Raw genomic sequence first — 24,721 nt, forward strand, 5'->3', positions numbered from 1 at the left:
CCTCTCTCCCCCACCGGGAGCCCTGTCCTGCTCCCCTCTCCCTTTCCTCGTCCTCCTCTCCCCTTTCTTCGCTGGCTGCTGCCTCACCCCCCGCCTCCTCCGTCCCCGCCGCTGTGTCCAACAGAGGCATCTCACATCTATGGCAGACATAAACGTGACACGCCTCTGTTGGGGACAGCTGCAGGGATGCTGCTTCTCGCCGCCGCCACGCTCCGCCGCCTCGCCCCCCGCCTCCTCTGTCCCCACCGCTGTGTCCAACAAAGGCATCTCGCGTCTATGGGAGACATAAACGTGAGACACCTCTGTCGAGGACAGCTGTGGGGATGCTGTTTCTCGCCACCGCCTCGCCCCGCCTCCTCTGTCCCTGCCGCTGTGTCCAACAGAGGCATCTTGTATCTATGGTGGATATAAACGCAAGATGCCTCTGTTGGGGACAGCTGCAGGGACGCTGCTTCTCGCCACTGTCGTGCTCTGCCGCTTCGCCCCTGTCTCCACCACTGTGTCCAACAGAGGCGTCTCGCATCTATGGCGGACATAAATGCGAGACGCCTCTGTCGGGGACAGCTGCGGGGATGCTGCTTCTCGCCACCGCCGCACTCTTGCCTCACCAACCTCACCGCACGTCACTGGATTAATTGGTCTTTCAGGAAGAAGGACAAGATTACAAACATTTTCATTATAAAGACTATTAAGTAACACTTCTGTGATCAGCTGATACTCCCTGGAGTTTCCCAAGACTTTTTATAGCTGCTGCAGTGTTGGCTACTTCTTGTTTCTTCCGGGGGAGGGGGGGATACAGGAGAGGACAATGTTGCAGTTTGATCATACAGGCTGTGAATTTAGTGCATGTGTGGTCCATCCAGCTATATTGCTTTTGCAATATAGAACATACAGAACATACAGAACATATAATAATAGAGTTAGAGGGTTAATGGCTTTTGGCAGCACACCCAGGCTTTCCATTAGCTTGAGCAGCTGCTCTTAGTTTCCCTCTCAGCGGCTGTGTTTGCTTTGGGGTTGACTTTTTTAAAAAGGGGAATGGCTGTTTTATGTTTTGTGCATTATTTTGTGCATTGTGGTGCCTGGCACTGGCCTTTTTGGGGTGTACTTCCCTAACTCTTTTAGAAAGCCTCTAGTGATGGAGCACTCACAACGTCTGAAGGCAAGCTATTCTATTGGTTAATTTCCATTGATCCCTTAGAAAATTTCTCCTTAGTCACAGGTTGCTTCTCTCTTTGGTTAGTTTCCACCCATTGTTTCTTGTTGTGCCTTTTGGTGCTTTGGAAAATAGATTGACTCCCTCATTTTTGTAGGAGCCCCTCAAATTTCCTGACAGAACAATTAATCAGTGGAACAACTTGCCTCCAGAAGTTGTAAATGCTCCAACACTAGAGGTTTTTAAGAAGAGATTGGACCAGTGGTGGGTTGCAGGCGGTATGCCCCAGTATGCGTGTACCGGTGCCTGCCTGGAGCACCGGGTACCATTTCAGTACGGTGCTCCGGAGGGGCCCACCTGCCCACCTGCGCCCCTTACCTGTCTTTAAAGTCTTTGGTGCTTCCGCGCATGAGCATGGCGTGTAGAGCACATATGCAACACTCCGCTGAGCAGCTGGAGCATCGGGAAGGCTCATGGAGGTGTTGCTGGAAGGTAGGACACATGCGCGAGCTGTGCACATTCATGTGGAGGACGCCAGGCCCTCTGGAACCCACCATTGGATTGGACAATCATTTGTCTGAAGTGATATAGGTTTGCATTGGAAGGGGTACCCTTTGCCTGAAGCTACTTGGGGAAAAGTTGGGACCTAAAAGCGGATAAGTTAGTAAAACAATTCCATGAGAAGTTTCCCAATAAGCCAAAGATTCCCCCTGAGGGCGGAAGAGGTGGTTAATTATGTTATGTTAACTTTTATGTTGTTCTCTTTTCAGGAAATGTTTTTCTTCTGAGGAGAGGCTGCCTGTCAGGCTTGCAATCATATTCATTTTAGGATCTGTGGCCTGCCACACACTCTCTCTCTTTCTTTACTATGCTGTTTCATTAGTGGGGAATTGGGAGGGGGGTAGGAGTAGAATGTGTTTGTTTTCAAAATAAAAAAATCCTTTTTAGAAATCAAGGTCATTCTTTGTCTCTGCACCTCTGCATCTGACCGGAACTAGGTGAGTGGAAATGCCAGCGTGGCAGAGGAAGATTGGACCATGTGATGGACTTGTGGGTGTGGGGACAAGTTCATGAACTTTCAACTGGGTGGAAACCCAGGAAGCCTTCAGATTCGGGTTTCCACAGATGTGCCAACATGTCTGTCTTATTAAATTGGAACTTTGATGAAAGTTATGTCTTGAACTCTGATTTAATTCTGGATGATATATGGAACACTGACACAGGGGTTTGGACTAGAAGACCTCCAAGGTCCTTCCCAACTCTGTTATTCTATTCTATTCTATTCTATTCTAAATATTGGAACAGTGCTATTTTATTGGGCTATTTTATTGAGAGTTGGACTAAGGAGAAATTTCCTAAGGATGAGACCAATCAAGTTGGCTATGCCCAATCAGTCACATTACCCATTTCCCACAGAAAACAAGGAGCCATAAAACCTCAGTAGGTGTGGCTGGCGGTGGTGGTCATGTGACTGGGTGGGAGTGACATTGAGTTGACCCCCCACTCACATGACCACCAAGCCACGTCCACAGAACTGGTAGTAAAAAAATTTGAATCCCACCACTGACTGATTTCATTTTTAAATGATACCAATATTAGCAGTAATAATAGACATACCTAATGTTCATGGAAGCAGATATATCCTATTAGTTAAACACTGTAGGTAATTTCAGAAACAAGAAGGATTGTTAAAGGTATTTATATTGTATAAATTATAAAATTATTTTATTAATTAATTTTAACTGCTTTTTCTAAAGACAAGAATCTTGTAAGATTCCCCAAAAGAAACCAAGGCTATTTATTTATTTGCTTGTTTTTTATTTATTAAATTTACCCATCTTACCTCAATGTAATTCTATGCAATTCTTTATCACAAAAAGTCTAACTGGAAACAATAAGTAATACATATAAGTCTACATTACATTGCTTTTTAACATTTTCTATTGCATTATATATTTAATGTACTTAATGTAGTACACAATATATCCTTGGTAGCCATTAAGGCTTTCGAAACGATATTCAAATGCTGTAGTTAGAAATATCAGATTCATGCCGAAAATGATTTTCCCTGTAACACTACTAGTGAGCAAATTGGATTTTGAAGAAAGAGTATTGATGCTTTTGAACTTGGTGTTAGAGTTGAGAATAATATTTATAGCTAAGAAAAAAAATCAATGCAGAATTTTCACAAGAGCTATAATGACCAATAAAAGCATATCAAAGATTGCATTAAGATAATTTTTCTCAACTCCAATCAACCAGTGTTTTTATTTCATTTATAGTTTAATGATAAAGCTCAAACTACCATATTATGGATGTATTTTGTGAAGACTCAGCACTCTTGAGAAGGCTATAATGCGGGTGGGTGGATGGGTGGGGGAATGGAAGAAAATAAAAGGATGACTGGCAGCAAAGTGGATGGACTTAATAACATCAGTAATCAATGCACCACAAAGAAATCTAAAATGCCAAGTTGACAACAGATCATCCTGAATAAAATCTTATATGGTTATTAATTAGTTAATTAGAGAGAGCCAACTTATTGTCACTATACTAAGATATCAGGCTAGAAACCAGGAGACTGTGAGTTCCAGTACCAGCTTAGGCACAAAGCTAGTTACGTGACTTTGGGCCAGTCACTCTTTCAAAACTCTAGGGAGAAGGCAATGGCAAAACTATTTCTGAAAGGCCTTGCCAAGAAACCTGCAGGGACTAATTTAGGCAGTCACCAGGAGATAATACTGATCTGGCAATCAGAAAAATAAAAAGTTGATATCAACTTGCCAACAGAAAATCATTGTAGTTAAAAACAAATGAATAACTCAAATACCTTGTTTGAATCAGAGGCACAACTGGTCTTTCTGGTCTTCTTGGTGGCAACGTACCAGGTCTGTTCAAAGAGTTTGTTTTTGGTGGTCGAGGTTTCTTGGGTGGTATAGCAGGAACAGAAGGCTTCTGTAAATCTAATGCTTTTTGTTCTCTCTCTGGTCTTTCTTCAAATCAATTTTCAATCCAAAAGAATAAAGACATTTTTAAGCCAAATGATCATATGCAATAGCTACAATAGTCACCAAAAAGAAAAAAACCCTAGCAATTGATTTATTGTCACAGCAAGTATATTATAGCTAGCTGCCTAGAGTCATTGAGAGTTTGGCAGCATACAAGTTTAATAAATTCATTAGGACTCAATAGATGGATAAAAATGCCAAATCCAGTCTAAACATCCGGCTGTGTGATGAATTTTAGAATGGAAATAAAGTTTTTAATGGTTATATCTGGGTTTTGTTGGATCAATATCTGGAGAATCAAAAGTTTTATATTGGAATAACCTTGAATATTCTCAAGAAGCTTTATTTATATTTCATCTAACATTTGGGGCTTTCTTTTAGAGAAAGAAATAACATGAAGTTTTAAAAAAACAAAAGAGAAACTCACAGAAACATACTTCATTGCTGATGCTTCTGGCACTATTTTCCAAGTAATCATACAAGTGGAAAATTTGGGCCACAACGGAACTGGGGGCATATGTGTCACACTCACAAGTTAATTTCTACATGCTACAATATGGAATTCCCTTATTTCTGTTCCTGAAATTATATACAACAAAGATTTTTCTAAGATTTCTCTGAGTCTCTGAACAAAAAGTTAGAACAGGCAAGACCTAAATGTAACTTGTCCTTTGGGTGAAAGATTAAAATATAAAGGTGGTTTTCAAACAGAAGTACAATTCTTACCTTTTTCTTCTGTTCGATGAGGAAGGCATTCTGGCCTCTCAGGAGGAACCTTTTTAATTTCATGCTTTCTATCTGTAGTAGCTATCAAAAAGCATAATGTTAAATACTTAAAAAGAAGTCAATAAAATTATTTTTTCTGCTCTGCTAATTTAGTAGTTTTTCTCTTAAAATGTGATACACTGTTTCTCTATGGATTACACACGTAGACCTGTTTATATTTAGGAATATTTCCATTTCAATTAAACTATGTTAAATTTGGATTCATTGTGTCAGATACAGTATCAAATTAAGTAGATTTCAAAATTTAAAATCACAAAAAGTGATTACCATTGCTATAGAACTTTACAGGAAAAGGATATTCACTGCTTTGGTTTGCTTATATGACAATGATCCATCACAGTAATACTTATTGGATGTCAGTTTACAAGTGAGTTCAGCAATATTTCAGAATTGCCCCAAGTTTATTTTATCTCTATTGTAGCTGATGCTCAAATGCCCATAATCACATTTATGTCTCATATAATTAATTAATTAATTAATTAATTAATGTCATCTGCTCTATTGCAGGAGCAAGAGAATTAAGCTGAAAAAAGTCTTTATAATTTCACAATTCAGATATGAAGTGTAGCATGCTAAATCAGTATTTCCTGTGCTTATTAGAATACAGATATGCTCTTTCTAACTGCCTCCTGAAAACATCCTTCCAGACAAATTTAGTGGATTAATTCAAATGCAGAAAATAAATTGCATGCATAGATTAGCATACAGTTTGGGTGAACCTTTACTTATAATCATAATTATGCATATAAAGTAAGATTCAAAATACAGAGAATAGTATATTTACAGTTGTTTGTCTGTTGCTCTTTCCAGTGACTACACATTTTACTACATGAAACATGTTTTAGGACTTTATTTCATATTTCTTCTCTTTTATTGTTTGGGAGGAATATGAGCTAGGGTAATGATGACAGAAGCATGCTGAATTTAATTGAACATGATTTACTGGAGCTAAATAACAGAGAAGTTCCATGACAGAACTGTCCAATGGTAGAAGAAAAGAAGTAAGAAATATTACAGGTGAATTATTTAACAAAGAGAACTAATAATTAAATGTATAATTAAAATAGTGAACAGCTATATTTTCCATTTCTAGTAAGTGATAATTCTAAATGAAAACCTTAGAATGAAATCAAGATATTTAAAATGCAAATAAACTTAATTTCAACAGAAACTCTATCAAAGCAATAGCTATCATTAATGCATATGTTCCTTTAACTATAAGATGGCAAATGTATCATCACCATAGAATAATGGAAACAGTCAACTATACTGTTGATATAACTATACAGTGAGCCAACTGCCAAGCAATCGCAGGGCTGTAGGAGGGGTGAAGGGGGGAAGCTGTCGGAATATAAATATATCTGGGGAGGTCCATTATAATTTTGAATGGTCACTAAGTGAGGACTACCTGTAATTGAACTTTAACCATTTAACATGGTATGGTATATATACAGTAGTTGAGACCATGTTAAGAGACTCCAAATGGATTGTTGTGTATTTAAGAGCATATTTATAGATACCGTAAATTACCTGATCCTTGTTTGAAAGGAGCTGAAGGAGGTGGAGGCTTTTTAGGTCTCTAAAAGTAAAATAAAATGAATAAATAAAAGATTATTAACAAAGAAATACGAAAGGAAGTAAAAGGAATACTTTTTTCCATTTTTGAAGGTATCCAATGAGGCTATGTATCATTAGTAAGAAAACATTAATAGTCCCCTTGGAAGTAAACTTCGCAAGTAATATATTACATAGAGTCTGGTTTTTTCTATTGCTATTTTAAGGCATAATGTCATTAGAATAATGTATTACCATATCCAGATATTAGAGTTCTGATTTCAGGGTTGAATTGAATTAAATGTATTGGAAATCCATTGTCTGTTCTTGTTTTTTCTCTTTTAAAACCAGACATTTTATTTAGAATGTCCAATTTATGGAAGCTTTCACAGAATAAAGTCTTAAGAGTTCTGAGAAAGCTCAATGAAAGGTGGCACCTGATAGGCATATAATGCTATAAAATACGAATATTTATCAAATATAAAAATATTTGTTATTATTTTTAGAATGCTAATATGCAGATTTTATTTTATAAAACTTTGTATAGTTTTACTGTTATTGCCATTAAATATGATTTTTTTTAAAAATTGAATGTTTTATTATGGTTTAGATGGGTCACATTTGTAAATGATGTAAAAGTTAATTTGCTTTACAATAATTTGCAATACAAAGTTGCTCCTACCTCTTTTTCAAAATCAGGAAGTAATAGTTTTACAAAGTTATCAGGGAATACTCCTCTTTTACAATTAAGTTCTCCTTCCCACCAGCCAGCATCAATGCAATCCTATGATACATAAGAGAAAAGAATATATTGAATGACAATTATCCTATTTTCTTGCAAATTGACAATAAACAGACAAGTATCTTGAAACAGTAGTTATGATATGTTTACATCACATTTCTGTAAAATTATTTTGACCTGAAAGTCATAGCACTTACTCTAGAAAGTGGAATTTTTGCCATATGCAATGTGCTGTTCTTACCAGTATATGAAATATCTTACTGCCATTCTCATTCTTCATTTTCTGAAACATTGGATTATTACAAAATAAGTAGACCCACTATTTGTCAGGGTTTCAAGTAATAAATCCATAGCAAGCAAGACTCTGAGGCATTTATCGTAGATTCCTCAAAGAATACTTTTATTTGGAAATATCATATTGGCACATATGTGGTGAAAATTGACTCTTAAGGTTTCTGCGGTTTTCACCTAGTTAAAAGAGAAAACCCCAAACTATCAGTCACATGGTCCAATCAAGGCACTGTCTAGTCATCTGGAGACCTCCCTCCTTCTTTCACAGTCCAGGAGTGAGAATGTCTTTGGTTCTCAAGAGAAAGTATTTTATTTTTGCTACACAAACCTCTCTGTCTCTAATCCCTCCTCCCTATCCCTCAGCTCCAATGTGGAAACATTGAAGTTCCAATATGGCTCAGGTCAGGTCAGCTTCAGAGTTGACACTATTACAGAATCTAGCTATATAACTCTTAATGCCACTGATCTAGTTATATAACTGATAGCTAAAGAGATTGATAATAAAATAAACTATAATAATAAAAGCTGTGTATCAGCACGTTGCACTTTCTATGAAGATTCTCAATCATCCAGGTCATGGTTGTCTCAAAGGTGCTTTTTTCAAAAGGCAACATGACTTTCTTGTTTTTTTCCTTTGAAAACTTTTTGCTTCTCATCCATGAAGTTTTTTTCAGTTCTAACTTAAGAGTGGGGAATGGAAATATGTTGTTCTTTGTAGTCATCTGGTTGTTAGCATTCTGAAGATCAGTTGTTAATTCTCCGAGAGTCATTGAGGACACTTGAGAGCTTATCTGTATCCTCAGAGTCACCTGAATCAGTGTAAATGAGTATGGGACCATATTAAGACTGCTGATTGCAAGGATTGCAATTGTAAACAGGAGATAGGTGATGTTATATCTCTTTCCCTCCATTGAAGGATGGCTATTCAATCTTAAAACAGACGACCTCTTTCAAACCACTGGTCCTCTGTCCAAAACAAGAAAGTCCAGTTGCTTTTTGAAAAAGCACCTTTGGGACAACCATGACGTAGATGACTAATCTCCATACACACTTCAAAGGAGTAAGACAAAGACAAAGACAAAGAGAAGCAAAATGTTTTCAAAGGAAAAAAAATCCAAGAAAGTCCAGTTGCATTTCAAAAAAGCATCATTGAGATAGGATACTATAAAAATATGATTATTTTAAAGGTGGAGAAGAAAACAGATGTCTGGATTCTGGTTTTTTTAAAAAAATATTCTCCGTTTACTGAAGGTAGCTTTCTCTTCCTCCTCTCCCAAAGTGCTACATCGGAACTAACATATATGACCTGCAAACTATGATTGATCACTAGAAGGTATATGGTGAAAATAAATAGTCAAAACAATTTATTTGCTGCCATTCAATGGCTTGTTTGGAGCTCAGCATGCTAGATAAAGTAGTCAAATTGGTCTGTAAAAATGCATGCAGGGATAAGATAAACTTGGTTTCTAGAGCTCAAAAACTACTTGATGGTACATCATCATCAAATGTAGCCTGGAATCTTAAACAGTACAGCAAATTGATTCTCTAAAGATAATTAAATAAGTAAATTATTATTGCTGTAGTTCCAACCAAATGGAAACTTGGATTTACTGACAGGTATCTTGGTGGCTTAAAATAGATCAGCAAGGATCCCTAATTACCTATTACTTGAAAAGGACAACAAAATGATCCTCCTATCCAAATTTTTATTGCTATATTTAACAAGTTAGTAGGAAAGAGAAGACTAATCATTAGGACTGGATTTGTATAAATAAGCCCTCCATTCAATTTTTGTATCCAAAACAAAGTTGTGGTTTAGAATTCTTTAAGGTCAAAGTGTATAATATAATTCATGGTTAATTGATGGTTCTCACTGGTGGATAGTGAAGATTTTGCTTTGTTTTTGCAGCCTGTTCTCACTGTGGCCAGCAACTTGCCCTAGGAAGTTCACTAGTCTCCCAACAAATATCCTTCAGAAGCAGTCACATTGTCCTTAAAGCTAATAGCTAATGATCCTCAAGACTTCCATGACTCAGTCTAATCTTTTTTTTTTTATTTTTAAGCCAGTCAGGCCGGCAGCCAGCATCACATCTCATGGTAGCAATTTACTATGCATTGTGTATAACATAATCATCTGTACCGTTTCTTCCAAGATGCCATTTCACTGGGTAATATCTGGTTCTAGTATTCCGAGAAAGAGAAAATAACTTTTCTTATCCACTTTAACCACAAGTGCCTCATTTTATGTACCTCAATCACATCCCCTCCTTTCTAAACTAAAAAAGCTCCAAACAAAACTCCTCCTCCTCCTCATCTCAACTGCTCTCCTCTGAATGTTCTCTAGTTCCATTACATACCTTTGGAGATACAATAACTAGAACTGCATACAATAGTCAGATATGGTCACGCTACTGACTTACATTGATATTTACAGTCTTTATAATTATGTAAATTATCACACACACACACACACACACACACACACACACACACACACACACACACAGAGTCTGTGAAGAATTGCTGGGGCTTCGGTGGGTGGAGCTGCCGCCGTCGGGAGCTCAACAAAGCTCCTGCCAGGACTCTGGTTCGTATATCTTATAAGATCTATAGATATCTCCCCTTTCTGGCAGAAAGGGGCAGGGAGAAGGTCAGTCGTTAGGATCTCTTTGTAATTCATAGCTTTTCTTTTTGCTGTGAATGGAGAAGAGGTTCAACATTAGCTGAGCCTTTACTCCGGCCAGTTTTCCGCGCTGCCTTTTTTGCAGCCTAGGCAGATTGCCTCCCCCCCCAGGACAAAGCTAAGCTATTTAAAAGTCAATCCGGGCGGGGACCATTCCCGAGGAATTTCTTCCATTACTATTTAAAATACCAGCTTCAATTTCGCAAAAGGCTCCCTTTCTTTTTTAGCTGTGTCACAAGATGGCGATCTCGTAGCTTTTGTGTTTGAGGTGACGTACTTAGTTAGCCCTACCCTCCTGAAGGCTTCTCCGTACTAATTGCTAAAAGATTAACTGAGGGGAGCAGAGACTTTGATTTTTGGCTCGCTTGATTGCTTGTCTTTTACTTTTATTCTGGAATGGCTCCCAAATCTAAACAGAAGCGCTTCCTTAATAACATATCTCCAAAAACTGCTATGAAGTCGCTACCCTTGTCTCCTACACCCTCCACGGGAGATTTGCTAACACAAGAATTTCTTCTCAAAACGCTTAATGATTTCAGACAGGAGATTAATCAACTGATATCGGATTTATGTGATCAATTTGATGCTAAAATTGCTCAGGCAAAGCAGGATATGATCGGAGTAATGACAGTCATGACAGATTATATTGCTGAAACGGAGGACAAACTGGAACTTTTGGAAGAAACTAACCTTAATCTGATATCAAAAATTCAAACGTTGCAACAGGAAATTGAAATTGCTCAAAAAGAACTTGTCATGATAAATTATAATAAGACTGCCTTTGCAATTCGAGTTAGAGGACTGCGTGAAAACCAACAGGAGAATTTGAATCAGATCTTCTTTGAGGCTTTCAGCCGCTTGGTGGGAAGTCCGGGACTTAACTTTGATTGGCAGATTCAAAGAATTTACCGCCAGAATTCCTGGGTAGCAAAACAGTGACAGCTTCCGAGGGACATAATAATATACTTTACTACAAGGGAATCTAGAAATGAGATAATACAGAGGCTTTACGGAAAGAGGTTGAGAATTGATGGGGAGGACTTGATTGTTTTTAAAGAGATACCATTTCAAATATTAAGAACAAGGAGACAGTACGCTTTCTTAACCGAAGAACTCAGAAACTCTCAGATTCCATACAAATGGGAAGTCCCAGCTGGTATTACAGTTACATTTGGCAACCAAAAACACCGCATTAATTCTGTCTGTGAAGCCCGAAAATTTTACTACGAGACCCTGAAGGCGGGACTTCCTGATTCATCCGGACCCGGAGAGAGACAAGGAGAAGGAGAAGACAAACAGCGAGACACGTGGCTACAAGGCGGAGGGTGTTGCCTTTCTCTTCCGGAAGGGCAGAAGACTAAAGAATAAAGACTAAGCGATGTTTTTAAAGCTTTATGATTTCCGTCTGGGATAAAATGGAAAAGTGGCATATCGATGATGAGACATGGAGACTGAAAGAAGCGTTGCTGATTGTGGACATATATTGTACATAAGTTTTGTCTGAACTCTAACTCAAATTGCGCATGAACTATTTTCTTAGGCGAGGAGAGCGGAAATTGTGATCTTTTTGAGTTGTGGTTTGGGACGAACGGAGTTGGGAGGTGCGTGGGAGAGGGAAGGGTAGCGAAAGCTTAATTAGATTACCTGGGGCTAGAACGCAAGCTGATGTTTGTTTGAGTTGCTATCTCAATATAAGGTTAAGAAAGATTGGTCGGAGAATCTTCAGGAAAGTGGAGTAAACATGGGAGGAGCAATGAATGTGGATAAAATATATATGTGGATATGGATAAAGGCAGGGTGGAAGGTTAAAAATTTATATGTGGAGGTGGGTAAGGATAGAAAGGGAGGTGTTGGAAATGAAAAATGAAAGAAGTATTTGAGTTTAATGGTGTTATAGAAAGGTTTGGATATTTGGATAAAAAAGAGATAAATTAAAGGTCTGAATAGATAGACAAAGCAATGAGACTTTTAGTTGGGGAATCCTAATTGATCAACTTACCTGGCTCTAATACAGTTTGAAACCCTGCAAATAGCAAAATAATCGAAATTTGGAATGAGCTACATTGTTTAAGATTTACAGATAATGGGAAGCTGTGTTAACGTAGTGGGTTTATTGACCCTTTTTGTTTCTTTCTTCTTTTTGTGTGTGAGTGTGTGTGTGTTTTTTTTTTTTTTTTAAATTTCTTATTCTCTACTATTTTTCCTTTTTCTTTTTGGCTTTACTTTTATCTTATTTTTTTAATTTTAAAGTTAGCTGGCCTTATTATACTCAAATGCTTGTTAAAGAATTATGCCGGGTATGGGACCTGCGAAGCCGTAAGGGGGTTAGGGAGGGGGGATTATAGGGGGGAGGGTGGAGGGTGGAATTACAGTTTCAATCCTTAGAACAATAAGAATTCACTTGTATACTGCGGCTCGTGTTTCTTTTTTTTCTTTTTTTCTTTTTCTACTTTTATTTTAAAAACAAACTGAATTGTATGGATACACCAAAGTGAGGAGAAGAGGGAAAGAGAAGGGAGAAGTAAAGAGGGAGTGAGAGGGAATGTAAGGAGGGTGAGATGGAGGGAGGGGGAGATGTCTGAGGGGGTAGGGAAGTAGAAGAGGGGAATGCTGGAGGGGTGAAAGGAAAGTTGGAGGGGGAGAAGAGAGGGTGTATGGGGGAATGAAGTGTTATGTTGGGGTTTTTTTTTCCTTTTTTTTTAATGCACAGTATATAAGTGATTGTATAAAATGAAAATGAAAATGAAATAAATAAAATGTATTTAAAAAAAGAAAAAGAAAAAAAAAAGAATTGCTGGGAGTCAATCAGTGTAAAAATTATAAATAGACAAATAAACATATTGGAGCTAACATGATGCCAAGTTTGAAAAACAAAACATAGTCAACACCTTCAGTGAACTGTTTATCATTTGTCAGGGCTGCTTCACTTAATAACCAAGAAAAAAAAACCATTCAACTCCATTTTGCAGAATTAAGACTACTTTTACTGGTTATAAGTAGATAGTAGCTAAGTAAAGCTGGATCTGAGACAAAAGCGCACACAAACATAGATATCAATGTATGACCTATTCTCCTCCACTTGGTAACCCCATCCCATAGTCCAATCCAATTACTCCACAGGTGTCATGTGGGAGACATCTTCAAAAATCATCATCAGGTTGGTATGCCGGACAGTTGGCCTTGGCGGGAAACTCCTCTCCCTGCCACATGCGCAGTAGATGGTGAGAACAACTCCCTTCTTACAGTCTCTCCTGCACAGAATATTTCCCACACCCAAATACCATGCCCCCCTCCCCATTTCAATGGCAGCCAAAAGCAAGCAGCAAAACAGAGGCTGACATCATTACTCTTTCCTCATCAATCACTGCTTAGCTCTGATCCCATTTATTTATATGTATAGTTTATATTTTTGGCACTAATGTGTCAACTGAATGACATCTGCCATTTTGATGCCTAGTCCCCTAATGTGCAGACATCACCTTGGAATTCTTTGTAACCTCTTTTTGTTTTTACCACTCTGGACAATGTAGTGTCATCAGCAAATTATTCCATTAGTGATGCCCAATTCCAGATCAAAGTTAGAAAGGTCCATTCTAAGAACAGAACCTTGGGAACCCACTAGTTACATACTTCAATAATGAGAACTAATGGTTCTTCCATATAGTAGAGTTCAATTACTTGTTTGTAATGCATAAAGAAAAGTTCACCCAGTTTCAGTCTGTTCTCCCACTTTGGACACTGTGATATTTTCTCATTATATAAACTCTTCAAACATTTGGCATCATGCTCAAACAAATTACTCAGTTTGATTAGTTCATCCAATACAGTGTTTTTCTATAAAATGGTGTGACTGTTTGTAAACAAAAATTGTATAATTACCTTATTGACAAGAGTAACAATATCACCTTCTTTAATTGTCAATTCATCTTCATTCTGTGCTTCATAAGGAAATATAACTTTGCAATACTCCTTCACTAAAAGGAAAAGTACATTTCAATACATTTCAACAACTTCAGAAGTAAATGTGAAGAAATCAAACTTGCTAGGTCAAGATTTATATTAAAATAATTTTCAATAAACAGCAATGAAGATTTCAGCAAAAATAGCGATTAAGTTACAACACCAAATGTTTTATTAAACCTTGCTTTATGGCAACACTGCTCTCTTCCTGAATTTGATGCTATGAGGAAGAATCTTTACAAATAGAAAGTGGGGGAATTTCTTCAATACTTTTATGAATATTCTGGTTTATAAAGAATATAAATGCACTCAAATTCTTAAGAATTTGACCATATTATTCCATTTCATATGAGAATAAAATCATGTAACAGTCCACATTTTAAAGAAATTTGGAAGAAGAAATTTTAAAGAAAAAATAAAGAAATAAAAGAAAAATACACTTTAAATATGTGTTTTCAGTTTATATTCTGTTTTGGAGGAGAAATGGAGGAAGACCGAATCTCCATATATTTTTTTATTAGTTTATAGTATGAAATACAAATATACAAAAGCATATAGTAGGACACAAAGGGAAAGGGAAGGGGAAGAGAGAAGTGTGGAAGAGAGGGAAAAAAGAAAAAAAGGTGTTCACTTCTGTTTCCCTATATTTCAGTAGAATAAGGCATTAACACTGAACCACAACTTTTTACTCATCCATAATAGTATAAACCAGCCATTTCTTTTTTTCTTTTTTTGATATATGTTTTATTTACAGTTTTTCTTTAACAACCAACATTTTTTTATGGACTGTGTAATGAGTGGGTTGACCAGGGGTGGGCTGCTACGGGTTCGTTGCTGGGTCATTTTGCAACAAGTTAATATATCTCTAAGATATATATATATATATATATATATATATATATATATATATATATATACACATACATACATACATACATATACATACATATACATATACATATAACTAACATATAACTATACTGTATATAGTTATTCCCCTCTTATTTCTATTTCTGTTCTAACTTTTATTCATGTCACCATTGTATTCAAAGACGTTTTGTTTTCTGTCTTCCATCTTCCATCTATTTTATTATTCATATTTCCCTTATTTAACTCTTCAAATCTGTATATATTAAAGTTTCATCCTTTATTCTTTCATTGTTCAGTGATTCAATATACAATTCTAATATCAATCACAATATCATTTAAACATATAGGGTAGATCTATTCATATACCTTCTATTCATCCCATTCATGTAATTCTACTTTTAATACACATGCTTATATTAAAATATATTCTTTCATTAATTGCTCATTGTTTAATTTTATTATTAATATTTATATTATTAATTTTATTATTTCACTGGTAGTCATTATATTATTTGAGCATGTTAATAATACCATCTACTTGCCTCCCATGTACTTCTCCTTGATTCTACCGGCTTATGTTGTGTATTTTATTTTAGTATATCGCACTTCTAGCCAAAAGTCCATGAAGCATTTGTTTAAAGCTGAGCTTATATAAATCACAATTCTTTATATCTCATAAGTAATCAGTCAAATCCATTTAAATCAACCAGAGGGTTATCCAAACCTCCTCAAATCACTTTTGTGAATTCAATCATATAACATAACATGCAAAGGTCTTTTAATTGAAGATCTTATTTAAATATTCAAGTCTTCAGTAATCTTAGGGTAGTTGAATGTAATCCAATAAGTGTTTTCACAGTCTTTTTAAATGGTTCTTCTCAGGCTTGTATATTTTTCCTCTCGCCAGCTGATGGTGCTACCTACTTCACAATATTGTTATTGAGACATCTGATTTTAAATTATATTTCAAATTCTAATTCAAGTGAAAAAGCAGTGTTAATATTTTTAATCCATAGTTCCAGCATTTTAAAATGTCTTCTCAATAGCACGTCTTCTCACTTTGAGAGTCCAGTTTTCTGTATTTTTAAAGAATGAATTTTTTTCCTCTCTCAAATCTCCTCCTTCCGGTTAATCACTTAATTACTTTCCAAAGTGCTTGTTCGTTTAACAAATAGCTCTAAGTCAATAGTTCCTCTGAATTTCTTTGGGGTTAAAATTTGAATAGAAAGAATTCTTCTCACCCAGTTCACACCCTGTTCACCAAAGTCTGCTCCTGCACTGTGCTTAGATGGTCATCTACTATCCTGGCTTTGTACAGCCATCTTAGGCTGCCTCTTCTTCTTGTCGTGGCATAGACAGAAAAAGCTTCAGGGTTCAGCAGGAGAGTTGTGATCTCCCTGCTACCTCTCAGAGTGCCTCTTCTTTTTTCACTTCCCCTTCAGGGAGTATTAACCCCATAGGGTCTCCCAGCAAGCAGTTGTCGGCTGCATTTCACGGAGCCAGGTAAAGCTCCGCTATTTTCCAGCCATTCTTGCCACAACATCAACTATAGAAACTAGTCATTTCTATAATGACAAATCTAATCAGTAAAACCCAAAATCAAAATTTCATTTTAAGTTCAGAAGCAGTTTCCAAGTAGAAACAAAAGTACTTATATTCTTTTCTTTGATCAAAACAATCAATTTAGCCATCTCTACTAACTCCGTCAACTTTTGTGGCCATTCATCCATGGTGGGAATAAAAATATCCTTCCATTTTTGTGCATACAGTAGTCTTGCTCCCGTCAACATATATAAGATTAGAGTTCCAATTTTTTCCCCATGTCTTTTTCCATTAAGCCCAAAAGAAAAGTTTCTGGTTTTATCTTTATCTTCACTTTAAGAATTTTCTGTATTAGAAAATATATCCTACTACAATATTTCTTTGCTTTATCACATATCCACCATAAATGATAAAGATTCCTTCTTTACATTTATATTTCCAACATTCATTTGAAATACTTTTATATATTCTAGATAACTTGTCTGGTGTTAAATACCAGTGATACATCATCTTATTAAAAAAATTAAATTATAGTTTCGTGTGAATTTTAAATCCACATATTCTCCCATTGTTCAAGCATCACATTATACCCAAAGTTCCTTGCCCACTGAATCATATGTTTTACATGTTCACTTTTCAAATTCAGTTTCAATAATGTTTTATAAACCTTAGCATTAATATGTTCATCACTACCACAATAAGATTTCCAATTCATTTTTTTAGTTTTTTATTTATACATGTAAAATTGTCTGAGTCAATTTACAAATATATGGTAATAACAGTAATAACATTCTTTATTTATATATAATAATATTCTTCCAATTTCTAATTTCTACCTTTATTATCTAACCATTGGTAAAACAAATCCCAAGTTAAAAAGTATCCTGTGTCTTCTTTGTCCTTTATCTTTAATGTTAGCCTATTCATTTCCGCAGTCTGATATTTTTCTAATTATATTTTCCTCTGCAGGAGTTTCCTCATTTTTCCAGTGTTGTGCAAATACAATTCTCGCTGCTGTCAGAACATGTAATATTAAATATACCTTCCCTTTATCATATTTTTCTGGCAGTATACCTAACAAAAATATTTCTAGTTTTTGGTATATATGTTGTTTTATCATTTTCTCTAGCCATGTATGTATTTTTGTCCAATTTTTTTTTGCCTTTAGACATGTCCACCACATATGGTAATATGAGCGTGGTGTGTAGTTACATTTCCAACATTTTGTGGATATGTTTTTAAACATCTTTGTTTTCCACCTGTAAAACATTTTATATAAGTTTTCCTTGTACATAGTTGTCAATTTATAATTTCTATCCCAGAGTTTTTTCTATATTTCTAGTTCTGTAGTAAATCCAAAATATTTTGCTTATGCTATTATTGTTTCTTTCACTTGTTCATCTTCATTTTAAAGCTTAACAAATAGCTATATATTTTCTTTTTAAGTTGTAATTCATTCCTAATAGTATCTGATCAAGTGTTGTTGGCTCTTTATAGAAACTATATGTTTTTACATCTTTCACATATCTTGATTGAATTTGCAAATGTGGCCACCATGAAAAGTCCAACCCTTTGTTTGTAATTCCCGTTTAGTTTTAAGTTCCTCTTTCTCATTTAAAATATCTTAATATGTTATATTTTTTCCAAATTTATGACATTTGGATGTGTCAGTGCTTCCATTGTGGAAAGCCAGACTGGAATTTTCATATATTTTTTTGCTTTAACTTTTTAATGTTAAGAGTAGAGCTTTCCTTACATAATTGTTTTTGGAAGTATTCATGTATTTTATTTTTTCCATCCCACAAGAAAGCATGCCATTCCACTTGGTGGAAACGTCCTTCCAGCAATAACAATCTTCTATTTCTCAGATTTATCCATTCTTTCACCCAAATTAGTGCAGAAGACTGATAATAAAGCTCCCAATCCATCAATCCAAAGCCCCCATTATTCTTTGAGTCTTGTAACATTTTCAGTCTTATTCTCGCTCTTTTCCCTTGCCAAACATATTTCAAAATTATTGCATTTCTTATCAAAGTATTTTTTCTCTAATTTTAAAACAGTAGCTTCCGTAGAATATTCATTTTTATAGTTGCTATTCTTCCTATCATTGACAATTGCATTTTTTCCCAATTCTCCAGATCAAGTTTAATTTGTTATGCTAACCTTATATAGTTATCTTCTTTAATAGGTGCACATCTAGCTGTTAGATAAATTCCCAAATATTTTACTTTTTTTTAACTACCTGAAGGCCTATTTTCTTTGTCAGCTCATTTTTTCTGCTTATCTGTAAGATTTTTAGCTAGTATTTTCATTATTTATTTATTCTCAGCCCTGATACTTCTCCATACTCCTCAATTTTTTCGATTAACTTAGGGCCAGATTCCAATGGTTCTTCTAAAATAAATACCAGGTCATCTGCAAATGCTTGTAATGTATATTTTTCTCTTTTTATTTCCAAGCCTTTTATTTCTGGATCCTGTCTAATACCTCTATTTAATACTTCCAGTGTTAATATAAATAGTAATGGGGACAGCAGACATCCTTGTCTTGTGTCTTTTTTAATGTTAAAGTTTGCCGTCAAGTCCCCATTCACTATCACTTTTGCCATTTGTTTGGAGTATATTGTCTTAATCATGTTCATAAACTTCTCGCCAAACTCCATACATTCAAATTGTTGTAACATGAATTGCTAATCTTGTGGCCTAAAATCTCGTGAGATCACAGTGCCCAGAAGCTTCCAGTCTGTGTGTAAAATGTTGGCAAGCCAATGGGACACTTTGATGCAGCACAATTTTGCTCCTTCAAAGTGTTCCTTCAGCTTGCAAATGTTTTGCACAGACACTGGAAGCTTTTGGGGGCTGTGATCTCGTGGCCTGAAGTCCCACAAGACCATGGCACCCAGAAGCTTCCAGTCTCTGAGCAAAATGTTTGCAAGCTGGAAGCATCCTACTCTTAAAGAGACCAGGGCACACAGGATCAAGATCAAGATCTTTGCAAGGTACGTGAGTCTGGCATGACAGGATGGGAGGGGGCAAGCAATTGTAGAGTCCCGGTAGCGGGGAATAGGTAGGGTGAATGTTGCAATACCACTGTGGTTGTTCATAAGGGTGAATGACTGCCGTGGTGCTGCAACATTCATAATTTCGGGACTGTGTTATAAACACTTGGGATTATTGCATAACTTTGAACAGTCACTAAGTGAACTGTTTTAACTCAAGGATTAAACAGTATTTGTAGGTTAGTATCATAGATACCCAACCCCACATCATGCTGTGCTGCTGATTAATAGGGGTGGCAGTAGGATGGGTGAAGAATGCTGAGTGGGTATCCCAACAGTATGGAATCTCAGTATGGTCACCCAAAACATGAAGGACATGTCAGGTGCCAAGCTGAAGCACACAGGCACTTGTATTGGGCAACAGCAATCCAATGGAATATATTTAGTAATAAAAGCAAAAGTATCAAATCATATTGTATGTGAATAGTAATGGCAAATCACTTCTGTATTTTGCCAAGAAAACCACATGATAGAAAATATAAAATAGTTGACAATACACTGCAAGATGGGCTCCTCAAGTCAAATGACCCCAGCATGTTACTGAAGGAAGAAATGATGTTATTTTAGAGTAATAATACTGCTAATAATTTGATTTGGATTAAAGTCTTTGGAATATTTAATTGTTCTATTGATGTTGAAGTTTTTTGTCATTGGACAAAATTCTTAAGGTGAACTTAACATGGAAAATGAAATCAAAGGGACATTCCAAATAGTACATATCACTTTAAACAGTGCTCTTGCACTCCTTAAATGTACTATATTGTTGTGCACTAGATTATTTCATTAGAACAGAAAAATATTCTGGATTTAAATTCCCAGGATCAAATGAAGAATATGTAAGGACCATTAAAGCCAGTTTGGTCTAGTGGTTAAAGCACCAGGCTAGAAGCAAGAGACCATGAGTTCAATTTCTACCTTAGTCGTGAAAGCCAGCTAGGTGAGCTTGGGCAAGTCACTCTCTATCAGCCAACTCACCTCAGAGACTTGTTATTGTGAGGAAAATAGGAGAAGGAAAGAGTGTTGGATATGTTTACTTTACTGTCTTGAGTTATTTATAGAAATAATAAAGGTGGAAAATAAGTAAATAAAAACAAACAAACAAAGGAAATGGTAATCAGATTGCTATACAAAAATAACAGTATAATATTATGCTGTAATACTATGTCCCTCTTACAATTAAAAATTATATTCAATAAATTTCATTGGTAATTTAGGAATCGACTACAGGTACAAGAGCCAATTTGGTATGGTAAGGTATTAGGCTAGAAAACAGAAGACTCTTGTCTTAGGCACAAAGCCAATCAGTCACCCTGTCACAGTCCTAGGAAGGAGGCAATGCTCCATATCCAAACTTTGCATTTTATTAAGCTTATACTATTTTTAAGAGATGCCTTGTGCTGCCATTCAGAATCAGAAGTGACAGAATCAACTGAAAAATGTAAGACTGAAATGCATGGTTCTGTTATCTTAGTAGTAAATACAGTATTATAGTGTTATTAGTCATAGTATTTTTAGTATATTCTTGCATGAACCAGCCTATTTGCTTAATTTGTTATCAGCCTTTGAGGATGTAACTCTCAATTAAAATTGAGAATATTCTGCTTCAGAGTGAAAAGTAAAAAAGGTAGTTTACAGCAGGTCAATGCCTTCTTAAAGGAATTGTGATTTTGCCTAGTACATATTGTAGTCACATGATCCCATGACATTATACATTTGAGCTAAGAAAGTTTTTCATTATTTCCTATTTGTTTCACTTTAAAATGTTAAAATCTCTCACAATATTTCCTTCTCACCAGAAAATTCTCCTATAAAAATTTTCCCTATATAAAATCTTGCAAAATTAAGCAGTTCCCTCTGATGTTATCCTGTCATAGAGCATCACTTATTTGGGTAGTTTGCACTTCTATAGTGTGTCCCCAAATTTCTTCAACCAGAATGCACTAAAAAAAAAAAAAAGGAAGACTTACTCTTTGTTCTGCTATCCAGTTCATTTTTTCTTGCCTCCTGGACTGTTGTAGCTGTGGGCATTCTTTTTCCAACTGTCTGTAAACATAAAAATAATTAGTCATTTTAAAAATAACACCATTCATTATTTGCTAATCCAAATCATAATAGTTAATGAAAATATGAAATACCTGATTTAATTCATCATCTGCCACAATGTCTTTAGTTATTTTAACTAAAACATATTTCAAAATAACACATATATTTAACCAGTTCTTGTTTCTTTGTGACTTTATTACATATTTGTACAAAAGAAATCATCAATCAATCAGTTATATAGCCACCCATATCACTAAGGCTACTCGGTAAATTATCGTATTTGCAATCATATTAAGGTTTTATTGATACTCACTTGTTCCAAAGTAATTATTAACTATATTTTATCTTGATTAACTGTATTTAACCGTATTTAAGCCTTCCGTATTCTCAGTAAAAATAAGATTGTTTAAATAGAATTTAATATAATGTAATATAATTTACATTCTAATTTACTCCATAAAATTTATCATTTAAAAACCAGGGTTAAAAGTGGTTGATCGTACTAAAAAGAAACAATATTAAGAAAATGAAAACATTAAAAATGAAAATGAAAGTTTCACTATGGAAGGAAAAATATGTAATTAGCAATTAAAATCATCAACAGAGTATATGTTAAATATTAAAGGAAAACTAGACATATTTTTATTCTGCAACCTACAATATTTTTAGGGGGGGGGGATTATAGCTATTGCTTGTAAACACCTACTTCCTTTTGCTACCTGGATACAAATATCCAAATGTTATGGGAGTTATTTCAAAACAGACCTTTACATTATATGTTCTGAAGAATAATACTGAATATTGTTTTATGTAAAAATGGAAGTTGAAAAACTATGCCTAGGTAATTATGGAAAAATATGAATTCTGTAATCTAGTTTAGTTAATCTGGAGAAAAATGATAAAGTAACTGCCTTCAAGACAGAATAAAGTAGATTAAAAGCATTCTCTTATAAAACATGTGGACCAGTACCGGCGGTGGCCTGGCCATGCCCCCGTACCAGTACGGTCCTCTGTTCTGCCCCCGCTCACTCCCCCCACCCAGCCGGTCGCTGATCTCTCTCTCTCTCGGCCCGCCTGTCCGTGCCATGCTTGTCCCGCGCACCCATTTTCTTTGCCTGCCTAGCCAGCAGGAGCAGCAGCAGCAGCGGCCATGCCTGAGAGCTTTCTTTGCCAGCCGGCCGCTGAAAAGTTCTCCCTTTTAAAAGCCTCCAGTGATGAAGCATTAGGATCCAACATGCACTTTCACCAACCAATCAACCAGCACTTAGTTTGGAACCAGAAGAAAGAACTTGTGAGTGGCTGCACACAGGCAAGGGGGATGTTGCGGGGAGCCAAGAGGTCTCTGAGTGAGCACTGGGCAAACAGGTGGTAGATGATCTTGCTTTCCAGTCGCCGGCGAGGGATTGGAGGTGGCAGCTGAGTGAGCACTGGGCAAGCAGGCAGGAGGGCCTTGGGGTGGGGGCTGAACCCAAATTGCACCCCACTGTGAGCATCTCTCAGCTGTTATGTGCAGGGAGAAATCTTGCACAGTAAAGAAACATTTCTCCTGAGTGCGAGGCAATTAACAGCTTCTTGCATTCTTGCGAAGTTTTTCTTTTCTGTGCAAGCATTTTCCCTCCACACAACGGCTGAGAGTGGGATGCAATTTGAGGGTGGCAAATAGGGCAGGGGATGGGACGAGCCAGGCCAAGAGATGCGCATCTTACCGGAGACTGGTGGCTCCAGATCTTGCAGCTTGAAAACCTGAGAGGTTGTTTTGGGAGGGGGCAGATGGGCAGCATTTTCCTCCCTCCCTGGGCGCCTGCAGCCTCAGAGCCTGCAGCTTTGGAGCAAGCCTTTGCACAGTAAAGAAAATCTTCTCACATCTGTGAAAAGTTCTTAATTGCCTTTATTGTACAAGTTGCTGCAGGCTCCGAGGCTGAAGGTGCCCGGGGAGGGGGGGAATGCTGCCCATTTGCCTGCCCCCTCCAGAAATAACCTCAAAAGTTTTCAAGCTCATCTGGAGAGCTTTTTTAAAAAAAAACAATCCAAAGCCACAAGATCTGGAACGACGGGGTGCTGGGCAACCTGGTTCTGGGGATCTCCCCCCCAAAAGACCGACCACCTGTCTCTCCAGATCCTGCAGCTTTTTCGGGGTTTTCTTTTAAAAAACACCTCTCCAGACAAGCTTGAAAACGTGCGAGGTTGGCTGACTGGGCTCATGAACGCTGTTTGCAATTTCTTTGTTGCCGGCTGCAGTGGGCTTTCTTCTGGCGATCCTTCCTCTCCGGGGCAGCCCCTTCGGTCTGGCCACATCTGGGTGGGCCGTGGGATGGCCAGCATCCCAAACGCCACCGCCATTTGACCACTCTGGGGTGCAGCACCTGCCCGGACATGGCCAGAGTGGCAGGGCTGCCCCCGGAGGGTGTCTCCCAGCCAGGAAGGATCACCAGGAGAAAGCCAACTGCAGCCGGCAATGGGACGTAAAAGAGCGGCCATTCAGCCGAGCCAGGAGTGTCTCCAGGTCGGTGGGGTGGTGGGGAGGTTGCGCGGGGCTGGAGGTGGCAGGGCGTCAAGGCCACCCTGGGCACCTGCAATGGGACGCGGCGGCTGCTTGGCGGCTGCTCCTTTGTGCCCTGTTGCAGTTGGCTTTCTCCTGGTGATCCTTCCTCAAGGTCTCTCCTGGCCAGGAAGGATCGCCAGGAGAAAGCCAACTGCAGCTGGCAACGGGGTGCAAAGGAGCGGCCATCCAGCAGAGCCGGGAGTGTCCCTAGGTTGGTGGGATGGCGGGGAGGTTGCGCAGAGAATTTTTCGCCAACTGGAAATGATGTGAGAGAGAGGAGGGAGACAGAGAGAAAGAAAGAGTAAGAGAGGAAGAAAGAGGAAGGAAGGAAAGGAGAGAGAGAGAAAAAGAGAGACAAAGATAGAAAGAGAAAGAGGGAGAAAGAAAGAGAAAGGAAGGGAGGGAGGGAGGCAGAGAGAGAGAAAAAAGAGAGAAAGATAGAAAGAGAAAGAGAGAGAGAAAGAAAGAGAAAAGAAGGGAGAGAGA

The 24,721-nt window shown here is 37.2% G+C and overlaps 1 protein-coding gene across 7 annotated transcripts in view; it reads right to left on the bottom strand.

The window, feature by feature from the left end:
* The window catches only part of SH3KBP1 (SH3 domain containing kinase binding protein 1), a 202,541-nt gene that overhangs the window by 41,050 nt on the left and 136,770 nt on the right, over positions 1–24,721 (bottom strand). For all 7 annotated transcript variants that reach the window (XM_087726412.1, XM_087726410.1, XM_087726411.1 and 4 more), the window contains 6 exons: positions 21,618–21,693; positions 14,100–14,194; positions 7,187–7,288; positions 6,481–6,529; positions 4,891–4,971; positions 3,987–4,149 (listed from right to left, as the gene is read on the bottom strand). In XM_087726412.1, the coding sequence (XP_087582538.1) occupies positions 3,987–4,149; positions 4,891–4,971; positions 6,481–6,529; positions 7,187–7,288; positions 14,100–14,194; positions 21,618–21,693 (566 nt within the window). The remainder of the gene's footprint in view (positions 1–3,986; positions 4,150–4,890; positions 4,972–6,480; positions 6,530–7,186; positions 7,289–14,099; positions 14,195–21,617; positions 21,694–24,721) is intronic.

This window comes from Thamnophis sirtalis, unplaced genomic scaffold (assembly GCF_051295495.1).
Source record: "Thamnophis sirtalis isolate CommonGarterSnake01/CBP01778 unplaced genomic scaffold, rThaSir2_p1.2 scaffold_12, whole genome shotgun sequence".
Taxonomy (NCBI): Eukaryota; Metazoa; Chordata; class Lepidosauria; order Squamata; family Natricidae; genus Thamnophis; species Thamnophis sirtalis.